Source organism: Poecilia reticulata, linkage group LG18 (assembly GCF_000633615.1).
Source record: "Poecilia reticulata strain Guanapo linkage group LG18, Guppy_female_1.0+MT, whole genome shotgun sequence".
NCBI classification, from domain to species: domain Eukaryota; kingdom Metazoa; phylum Chordata; class Actinopteri; order Cyprinodontiformes; family Poeciliidae; genus Poecilia; species Poecilia reticulata.
The window spans coordinates 6192231-6203763 of record NC_024348.1 but is presented as its reverse complement, the minus strand read 5'-3'; the positions used below and the strand labels follow the sequence as shown (position 1 = coordinate 6203763).

At 39.3% G+C, this 11533-nt stretch overlaps 1 protein-coding gene across 1 annotated transcript; it reads right to left on the bottom strand.

Annotated features, from left to right (window-relative positions):
• Positions 1–1331: 1331 nt before the first annotated feature.
• Positions 1332–11047, bottom strand: LOC103480275 (leukotriene B4 receptor 1-like). The gene is made up of 5 exons (XM_008435167.1): positions 10887–11047; positions 6151–6702; positions 5858–6058; positions 5737–5780; positions 1332–5397 (listed from the first exon to the last, which is right to left on the bottom strand). Exons 1-5 carry the CDS (start codon positions 10902–10904, stop codon positions 5100–5102), a joined length of 1113 nt encoding a protein of 370 aa, XP_008433389.1. The 5' UTR covers positions 10905–11047; the 3' UTR covers positions 1332–5099.
• Between the last annotated feature and the right edge of the window lie 486 nt (positions 11048–11533).

Here is an 11533-nt window from a genome sequence, read left to right as displayed (position 1 = left end):
GGGGGGGGTTACAGTAAGTGAGGTGAAACTGGGCCAAGAAGTTTAGCGACGGCAAAACCTGGTTTGAACCAAGAGTGGCCAGGGCCTTGACAGTAAACTTCCTGCCACAGACCATTTGCTATGTATGTATGTGTTCCTCTTGATTTCTTTACTCTATGTCTTTTTAGCTACCCCAAAATCAGAAAAGAAATAAAATAAACATAATGCAACACAGAATGTTTAAATATTTGAAACCAGCACTGATTCACAATAGGAAAAAAAAAGAATAAAATCTAATCAAATAAAATTACTAATATTTGTTTTGTTAACAGAGAGCTAAGTGGTTAAAGTCATAGGGTTGTCATTCACTCTACCCTCCCATATGACCAGATAATTATTTAATTCAAAACTGACAGCAGTCTAAATGTTTTTAAAATATCACCAGAAAAAAATTACCATTGTCAAACCATCATCATTACTCATTAACACATCTATGTTAAGAAGTTTCGTGTTTGGACTGACCTACTGAGAAATGTGCGACATCCTCACATTCCACAGCCGTAGGCTGCCATATATGGAGACGGGTCCCAGCGAAGAGCACCGCTTCAAGGTTTTTGTGAACACAAGTGATGGTTTACACATGAATAATGCCAAAAATGTTCAACTGTGCTCTGCTTCCACTTCTCACAGAGCCTAATATAATATCTATCTTGATATTTGCTAGCTAGCTATCTTGTTAGATTTCAAGACAGCTCGATATCAGCTATCTGGACATCCAGCTATATTGATATCTAGCTAGATAGCTCACAAGGAAATAAGGAAATAAAAAAGATTGCCAAAGGAGATTTATGGCTGTGGCTCAACTACATTGCAAAAATACTTTGGAACATGAAGGATATCGGTGTATTGCAACACAAATAATAATAATAAAAAAAACATGTTCTCGAGATCAGTTTCAGGGAAATATTTCTCTAGATGGAAATCCATGACTCGGTACAGTTTTTCAGTGACTTTGGTGCGTTTCTCACATCTCTATGAGCATTTCCACTGTTCATTTCTTCACTGTAGCTGATGACCTGAAAACACCACGACACTTGCTAATCATTCCTAAAAGGCAAGTACATTCATGTCAATGAGAGCATCGTCAAAATGAGAAGTCATGACGCCATTGTCTGTAAGCAAGAATTACTTTATCACGGTTTCACGATGACATGTAACTCTGTTGGTGTATTCAACGCAGTAGAATCAGATCTTGTGTGGTGCTGCCTGTAAATATTCAAGACAAAACCATACACCACTAGCACAGCTGCAGATCGTTTCCATTTAAATGAATACCAGGGACTAAATATATATATGCTTCACATTTTTATTGCATTTTTTTTCTATTTTAATTTTTTCACAAAATTGTGCAAAAGCAAAGTACAATCCTATGTACAACAAACACACTTTGGCTAAAGCTGTAGTGCATAGCTAAAAAACAGTGAAAGCTGTGAGAATTTGAAAGACATTTTCTAGAAAAAAAAGATAAAGAAATCAATTAAATTCACAGATGTTCATTAATGCCACATGTTTGTTTGCAATGCCTAGAAAAATAAAAGGATTGCTAGTTTTATAGAGAACGACTCTTCGTTCAGAAATGTAGTTTATGTTGACTGACATTCTATACGCAAGTGACGATGTTATAAAACAACAGATTATTGAATGGAAGCAATTGGTGGACGTCCAAAAGATTTAGCAGTTTGTTAGAAGGAATGAGGAACTGTCACCATGAGTTATGAAGTTACGGCAAAGCACAAAATAGACTGAGCATCCATGGTAGAAATCACAAAGTTTCACCGGATGGCCAATACATGGATTCACAGGAAGTGCTGCTAACGTCACAATAGCCATGACAGACCACTTCTGTGGTCTTATTTTTCATTGTCTAATGTCGAAGCATTTTTGGAGAACAGAAGCCATATGACCAACACAAAAAGTTAAAGTCTGAATGGTTATTTAATCTTTTATCTATTTGGCGTCAATATATCTGCTCCCAAAATATCTCTATATTTCAAAAATTTGCCAGTGATGTTGAAAATTGATTCCTGACATTCAAATTTCGAGGATTTTGAGATATACATTGCTCATTATTACAGACAACTCATACATTCTGTGTTTTGTGTTTAATGTGTGCCGTTTAGTTTTGATGATGACGGGGGGAAAAAAACTGCACAAAATTCAACATATCTAGTTGTGAGTAGTATATTCTGTAGAATAGTACAGAAGTCATTGAAAAAAAAATTATGAGGATGCATAATAGTAAAAATGTTGCTTTGTCCATTTACGAGATGTATTGTATACCCCTGTTCCATACAGACATAAATTCAAAATCACATCTTCTGACAAGTTTTTGAAAGTAAAAACCACATTTCACTTCTATAAAACTCTACTTTGGATGTGGTATGTGAAGAAAAAAATAACAGCATTCTTGAACATAGTAGGTGAGGAGACAATTTAGTCTTGTGTTTTAGTTTTTGCCATACAAGACTGATTGCTCTTTTTTTCTCTCTCTCAAATTGCCAGAAAACAATTAGATGTAAAAAAATAAAATAAAATGAAATAAAGGTTCAGCAGGTGGAAAACTGTGACATCTAGTGGCAGGTATTGTGAAACTAAACATTTTAGTCCTGGAGAGGGAAATGCACAATCATGATAGGAACAGCAATATAGTGCAAACACGAGAAGGACGCTAAAGTGAAACCAGTACTCTCTTTCAATGTTTCGATATTATAAAGCACACAATAGTTTTTGTTTTACACAAAGGTGGAATTATTTGTTGTGCTGTAAAAATTCACATGTAGTTCAATGATGCCTTAAAAATGCTATTGTGCAAAGATAATAAAAGACGGTGTCCCAGGGGAAAGACATCAGCAAGCAAATTAATAGCAGGTAATGCATTTAAAAGCATGTGGAAACTTAGCTACTATTCAGAATGTACAAAGTTAGAGGACTTGAACTAGACCTCTGAGAAGTCTAAGCATCCCTGGCTGTGATCCTCATTTTGTCTGATCTTCCATATGGGTGTAAAGCCTGTTTTCAATTATTTCTATATACATGTAGCATAGTTCTTTCACAGATTCGGCCAGTTCTCAGGGTATAAAGTTAATGTCGCCAAGAGTAAATGTTATCCTGTTAACCATTTAGCCCTGCAGCTCTCCCAATCTGATGTTCCTTTTAAGCTGTGCCCTTTAGGTTTTCAGTATCTTGGGGTCAGCATAACCAGATCTTTTAAGTCTCTGTACTCTGAAAATTTTCTCCCACTCTTGGTGGACATTTAAAAAGACTTTCAAAAATGGGGGTCTCTCCCACTCTCATTGATTTGGAGAATAAGTACTGTTAAAATGAACATCCTGCCAAAATTTCTTTTTTTATATGTATGTCTACCTGTATTTTTACCAAGAAGTTTTTTTAAATTACTAGATTCAACTATCTGTCATTTTTTGTGGAATGGCAAAACACCCAGAGTAAGACAAAAAATACTTCAGAATTGTAAGTTTTATGGTGGTCTCTGCCTACCCAATTTTGAGTTTTATTACTGGGCAGCTAACATAACTAAAATTGCTTTCTGGTCTAATCCAGTTGATATACCCTGATGTCAACTAGAAGCACATTCATGTCCCTCAGCCTCACTTTTGGCTTTGCTTACAAGTCCAACCTCTGTGAATCCTTCTGGCCAAACCAATAACCTTATAGTTGTAGATACCTTGAGAATATGGTTTCAGTTTAGGAAACAGTTTAAATTTACAGACCCCATAGTCTTGACCCCACTTTTAAAAAACCCAGTGTTCGCACCTGCTCTTACTGACCTGACCTTCTCCTTATGGAAGGATAAGGGACTAAAATGTTTCAAGGATTTATATAGGGAAGGGTTGTTTTGCTCTTTTAGTGATTTGGCTTCTGAATTCAATCTCCCACCCTCCCATTTGTTTAGATACTTCCAGATAAGGGCCTGTGCAAAATCCTTATTTTCCAACTTCCCTCACCGGCCACCTGAGCAGCCATGGGGTGAACTTATACAACTCAACCCCCTGCAAAGGTCTGTCATTTGAAAGATTTATAACTCGATTCAATCATATGAAGTATTTTTAACTACGAACACTAAGGGAGCTTGGGAGCGTGAACTGGGGCTGGTTTTTGATGATCATTGGTGGGAGGCTGCCCTGACAGCCATTCACAAAACTTCTATATGTGCCAGCCTGAACTTGATACAGTTCAAAGTAGTATTCAGATGTCATTATTCAAAAACTAGGTTGGCACAGATCTACCCAAATGTGGTAGATATTTGCAACCACTGTGGAAGCTCACCCTGGAATCTTGCACATATGTTTTTCACATGCTGGGCCTCACAAATTTCTGGCAAATTTACTTTCACACCATGTGTGTTGTACTTTCGAGAACTATTGATATTTCAGCTCATACTTGTATCTTTGGTCTCCCAGAGCAATATAGTCAGTACTCCGTAAGAGAGTTGGAAGTGATAGCTTTTACCTCTGTGATCGCTAGGCGCCACCTTCTCTGTAACTGGAAATCAACTAGAGCTCCATCCAGCACAATCTGGATAAATGAGGTCATGTCCTTTTTGAAAGTTGAGAAAATTAGATATACAAAAACTGGAAACTTGAACAAATTCTACCCTAAATGGCAACCATTTATTGAGTTTGTTGCTTCAATGTAGAAATGTAACCCCACGTACCCAGCTTTCCTTTTTTGTTGTGTGTTTTTACTGTTAGTTTTATTTCACTGTTTTACTATTGGAGGTGTTCTTTGTTCTTGAAAACATGCATCTTAAAGTCAATGGTGTAAACAGTTTGTTTATGCCAGCATTCTAACACCCTGGAATTTGTAAACACCTTTGTTCCATATGCAAAAATATCAATAAACATATGAATAAAAAAACTAAATACATGTAGCATCACCATTTTAACAGGCTTTTGTCTGCAAATGTATCCAAGAGTACCTCTTCGGCGATCCGATGAGTCTTACTTGGTGGTGTAGAGTCTTAAGTCTTTGTAAAACCTTTTTTTATTTTTTTTTACGATTGGACGGAAGAAAGATTTACAGACCGGAGAGGATGTTCACTTCTATTTTGCCATTTTTGTTGATTTGATGATAGAGTTTGAGTTTGTGGACGAGTCTACGTCTTTGTCTTGCAGCACGACTTCCGCGTCTTTGTCCTTGTCCCGGCTGTTCTGGCTGTTCATTCGGCTCTTCCTGGTGGAGTCCAAGCCCGTGCCCTCAAACAAGCGAGCCATGAACGCCAGACCCTCCCGTCTGATGTAAGACTTTCCTGCGAAGAAGTAGAGCACCGGGTTGGCACAGCTGCTGATGAAGGCGATGGTGGAGGTAACGGCACGGAATTTCTTCCATATTCTCTCCAACCTTGTCAGACAAGACATAAACAGACGAGTGAGAGTTGGGAAAGAACAAATTATTATAAAACTGACAACCAGGCTTCTATACGGCACTTGTTGCTCTCCGTAATTTTGTCAAACAATCTGAATATTTTTAATGGCTCAATACCCTGAACCAAAGGACTGGAGTTTCAGTTAGTGAGAGCCGCTCTTTAAGCCAGTCAGTTTCTGTCTCTGTCCTCAGACCATTCATTGGTACCAAAAAGTGTTAATTTAACGTTGGAGGAAGATAGCTCAGTGCTTGTTTGAGTTGTTTTTTTCCTTTTTATTCTAAGCTGAGTGCGTTTGCGGACGGGGAATCACTTACAACTCTCTTTTTGGTGAACATTCTGGAAGCAAAGCCGATGCAACCTGAGGGGAATACAAAAACGACATGATGACTAACAATCTGCTGACTCAAAAATGAACTCAGAAGAAACGTGACGTACTTGCACCATGTTGATGATGTGGTAGGGTAACCAAAACACGCAGAAGGTCACCACGATGGCCAGAATGAGCTTTTCGCTGCGGATCCGGCGGCGGAATTTGGTCTGCCGAATCCGGCGCAGGATGCAAATGTAACTGACTAAAATGACTCCGTAAGGTACCACGAAGCCCAACACAATCTCCAGCATGTACTGCAGAACCGCCTGGGATACAGGGAGCAAAAGAAGGGAAGAATTAGAGAAAGTTCATATGTGTCCAGAGAACTAACAAGAAAGAAGGGATTGTCCAAACTTACATCTGGGTCTTTGTCGTGGAATGAATCACAAACCGTTTTATTCCTATCTTTATTAAGCCTCGCATCTCGATAGATAAGCGCAGGAATTGAGGCGACCATGACGAGCAACCACATGACCGCCAGCACTCGCATGATCGTCCTCTTGCCGGTGATCACGCTGATGCGCTGGGGCCACACCACCGACACCAACCTGTAAATGCTCATCAGCATGATCAGGTGGATGGAGGCGTACATGTTAGCCAAGCAGAGGTAGAACAGAACCTTGCACATCACAGTCCCCATTTTCCAGTCCATCATAGCCAGGTAGGCGATGAAGAACGGGGTGAGAGCCATCAGGGAGCCGTCCGCAATGGCTAGGTTGAGGATGAGAAGGGTCGTGACGGATTGCTTTCGGGCCCGCGCCAGGATGCTCCAGATGACGAAGAGGTTTCCGGGAAATCCCAGCAGAAACACGGCAGAGAGGATGAGCGTGCCCGTCACTGTGGCAGCTGGCGTACTTACAATGCTATCATTGATGATACAGCTGCTGCTATTGGGGGGCATCTGCATTCCCTGGTAAAGAGGAAGCATTGGAGAGTAATTTGTATTCAGGGTTGTTGCATTTATTCCTTTCCCATAAAAAAAGAACCACAAATTAGCAACCGCAAGAGTGGGAAGGTTCTTTAATTCTATAGTGTCGTTCTAAAACAAACACCTTTTCAAGATTGCCTGATAGAAGAACAGGACCTCAATGTTTTTCCTGGTGTGGGTGTGAGATTCACAGGTATGAACTGCTTGCGCTGACGCGTATTAGAGCGGCACAAGTGTGACGGGTTTTAACCGGGACTCTTAATTCCTGAACGACGAGACCAGACATGAGCAGAGTGCACCGCTTAGCAACAGCTGCTTTCGGGACTGGAGTGATGATTTACAACAAGGTTTTTTATTTGCATGCCTGATGGGGCAAAACTTTCTACGTCCTTAAAAATATGAAGCAACACCGTGGAATATGACAATATCTCATCCTGCAAAAATGGAAAAGAGCACCTCTGCATAATTTTGAGGTCTTCTAATGATGCATGTTCTGTGGAACTGTTCAGGCTGATTTTCCTACGTTCATGAGATTAAGTTGTAGAGGACACTACACTGCTGCATGCATTCTGACAAGAATAAAGTAGCTAAATGATTGGCTTATTTACAAACTGCAACAATAAAGTTAGTTACAGTGGCTTGCAAAAGTATTCATACCTTTTGAACTTTCCATATTTTCTCACATTAAAACCACAAACGTGAATATGTTTCTCTGGAATTGTATGTGAGAGGCCCTGATACAACTGTGAAGTGGAAAGAAAGTTATACATGATTCTAAAGACGTTTTACAAATAAGAAACTGAAAACAGTGGTGTGTAAAAGTGTTCAGCCTGCCTGAGTCAGTAATCTGTTAAACCACCTTTTGCTTCAATTCCAGCTTCAACTCTTTCAGTTTTTGTCTAGTTTGCACGCCCAGTGACTGAAATTTTTGTTCATTCTTCTTTGCTAAGCAGCTCAGGCTCAGTCAGATTGCATGAAGAGCGTTTGTAAACAGCAGTTTTCAGATCTTGCTACCGATTCTCAATTAGGTTTAGGTCTGGACTTTGGCTGGGCCATTCTTACACATGATTATGTTTTGTTTTAAACAGACTCAAATTGGTATTCTTCCATGATTGCCCTGTATTTGGCTCCATTCATCTTCCCATCAGCACCGACCATCTTGGTTTTCTTCTAGCCACTCTTCCATATAGACCACATTTGTGCAGCGCATGTCTAATAGTTTTCCTGTGAACAGATTCACAGGAAATCTGTTCTGAAATCTGTTCACAGATTTGCTGTGAATTTCCAAAGAGCTCTGGATCTCTGGATCTGGTCCAGAGTCACCGTGACCCTCTTGGCTGCATGTCTGATCAGGGATTTCCTTGTTCAGCCTGGAAGTTTAGCTGGACGGCCTCGTCTTGGTTGGTTTACTGTCAGGCTGCACTCTTTCCGTCTCTGGACGATGGTCTGAACAGAGCTCTGTTCAAACCTCGGGAAATCTTTTTATAGCCCAAACCTGCTTTAAACGTATACACATGTTTCTCCCTGACCTGTCTGGTTTGTTCCTTGGTCTCCATGATGCCATTTGCTTCCCAATATTCTCTCAAACTCTGAGGCGTCACAGAGCAGCTGGATTTGTAGCAGTCGCAACTTTTGAAGGCAACTAGAGAAAAGGGGCTTGAATACTTTTCCACACCACACTTTTCAGTGTTTTTTTTTTTTTTTTGTAAATAACATTTTGAATCTTGCATATCTTTCTCTCCACTTCACACTTGTATCGGTCTTTCATTTTAAATTCCAATGAAATATATTTATGTTTGTGGTTGTATTGCGTAAAGGGTATGAATACTTTTGGAAGCTTTATACCTCAGCAAATATCCATTCTCCTCATGTGACTGAAATCTGATGTTCAAGCATAAAAAGCAAATAGAAACTCCAATAGTAGAAAGCTGCCATATGAGCAGATAAAACCTGTGGCTTAAAATGAACAGTTATTTAATGAGACCGCTTTAGATAAGTTATACACTTCTTCATATAAAACAGGAATAACCTGTTAGAGCAGCCTAAGAGCCTAAGAGCTTCTTTCCATCGTAATTAGTTCCATAATCTCCATGTTTATTGTTTTCGAGTAACCAGACTCACTGACTGCCTTTTAGTTTTCACTTCTGTTGAGATTTTACATTTCATTTTACATTTCATGTCAATTGACAAGTTTTCCAGCCGACTTGTTGACTCAGGAGCTGCTGTTTCTCAATCCGACATGCATGTGCAAAGCACTAATGGTTACACTTAGATCAGCAGTCACATTTGGCCATAAGTCAACTCAGTCTGAAAAAACTCAACCTGCAGTGATTTACTGGGAATTTGCTGAAGAACAGTCTTCAGGGCAGAGACAGGCAGCAAACTACGACTGAGTGTTATGGCCACGCTAAGAAAATTTAAAGCAATAAAATTACAAAAATTAAGTTGTGAGTTGATTATATTTTCAGAGTCATAATACTATCGTCACAATACCATGTCTTCATTCTTATTCTTATTCATTTAGGGATGTCATGCAAATGTATGAAGTCTTTTTTGACAAAGTGCAGGAAAAAAACAATATGTAGAACAGAATAGAATAATCCTTCACCGTCGGTCAGCGGGAAAGTTCATGTGTTTCAGCAGCAAAGTGCTTGAATAGTGCAGACTTGCACAAAATGTAAATTAAAAACAAAAAAATGTAATAATAATAATAAAAAAAACAAACTTAATTGCAGCATAAGAAATATATGGCAGAAAACTACCATACTCAGATTTAAAAAAAAAAACGTGCAGCTGATTAGAAAAATAAAAAACCGCTTTATATTTTTAAAATTCAACTAGAACAAGTAAATATGTTAAAGACGGGGGGAAAAACCAACTTTGATTCATTCTCAGCACTCGGTCTGGTACATGCCACATCCTGACTTGACAATATTTCCAGAAGTTCTTCAAATCAATCAGATCTTACCGCGCTCTTCACATGAGCATGCAGATTTTTAAAATATTTTTAATTATTTTTTAATTAAACATAGTTGTAACCACTAATTAGGGAATTCCAGAACCCTTTTTTTTTAAACAACTCATCCAGGGATTTTTTTGGTGATTTCTACTGCAACTACTTGGTCTCACTTCTTTTTTTCTGAGCTAAATCTTCTAAAACTCCAACTTAGGCCAACACTGATTGGAATTTACAAGTCAAAACTATCTGAAGAAATATATGTATGTATATAAATCCCCCTCAAGGTCTTTGAGGGGGATTTTAGCCAGCATTGGAGTCTTTCTTTAGGATAAAGTCATTCTGTCTACCTGCAAAAGTTCCTGCATCAGGTTTTTACTTTCTCTATCATTTCCATCACTCAAGCTCCACCAGCAGTTTTTTTTTTTCTGCCAGTTCTAACCAAAATCTCCGGCTTCGTTGATTTTCTGATAAATCTCCATTATCACAGATGATCCGTGGGATCAAATCACTGTGTTGTTGGTTTTAAAGACAGACGAGTGCATTTCAAGTGCATTCAGAGATGCAAATGCGCCCGAGAGAGATTTATTGCAATTCATTTTCAACTTTTAACACAAGTCCCTGCAGCATGCACACGTTCAAATAGGATTTTTCGGAGTTAAAGTAAAGTTTCACGTGACGAGTGACAACAGAAAGTCTGTTGAGTGAAACCTGGCTCTGTCGCAGTTATCCGTCCCGCTTCTATTCCTGTCAACCCTAAAGCACACTTGCTGCTCCTTGTCGTTTCCCCGCCATCAGTTGTACAAACAATTCCGACCAAAGATTGCGACCCGAATGACTCAGAAGGTGTGTTTGTGTACAATGTGACACAAAGACATGCCTTCAGAATGACAGCTGCTGCACCTATGGAGGAAAAAAACTACACTTACCTGAAACTACACCTCACGTGCAGAACATAGCAACACAGATTTAGCTGGACAGGATTTGTTTCGATTTGTTTCTTTTTCTTTTTCTTTTTTTTTCTAAGTTCTTCATAAAGCATCAAATACCAAATTGTTGCGCAATCAAAAATGAACTTTGACATTTATTTAAAAGTATTACAGCATTCATAGTCCGTAGTATAACAGAGTTCATGTGCGCTCGAGCAACCTGAGCACACCTCAGATTCTTATCACACGTGAAAACTCAAGAAAAACGGACGTAAACTCACCGAGTGAGAGGACTCCATGAGTACAGGTGAAGCACGACTGGTTCCCCTTCAGGTGGGACACTTTTCCTCCTCTCCTTTTTACCTTTCCCTTTGCCCACGCTTTCCAACCCACCCACGTCCTCTCCGTTCTTTTCTCCCCGTGTCTCACGCCATAGGTTTGCTCTTCTTGCTTCGACACGTTTTAACAGAGGATGGGTGTGTCCGTAGTAACCTGGGCTGCTTCTGTCTGCCTTGACAGTTAGATAATGTTTATACATGTATGTGAACATATTTCTCCAGTTACCTGTTCAAAGCCGTGATTTAACAGTTACCTGGAATCCCTCCTGTCATTTGGATCATTGTTAAGTCAGCATGAAACCTGGTACTCTCACGGTTCCACCGGTTCTTACATCTAAGGTTTAGATGTGACAGCATCAGGGTGACCATGTTTTGATTTCCAAAAAATAGAGGACCCTTGCCCCAGTCCCGAAACACTTCCATCATGCTCTGTGTACTTAAACTGGGGTATGTAACTTTAATAGCAATATAAAAAATAAATAAAATGCTTATTTTACATATCTGTTCAGTTTGAGACAGATAATCTGTGAAAAGATCAAGCTCCTTCACCTCCTGTGTTACTATTGCCGTCTGCAGAATTGCTCCTATCA

What these genes read in the sequence shown, in the direction of transcription:
- LOC103480275 (XM_008435167.1), bottom strand. An exon ending in ACATCATCAACATGGTGCAA is followed by an intron (nt 5,781 to 5,857) that starts GTACGTCACGTT and finishes TATTCCCCTCAG; the next exon opens with GTTGCATCGGCTTTGCTTCC. An exon ending in TGTTCACCAAAAAGAGAGTT is followed by an intron (nt 5,398 to 5,736) that starts GTAAGTGATTCC and finishes TTGTCTGACAAG; the next exon opens with GTTGGAGAGAATATGGAAGA.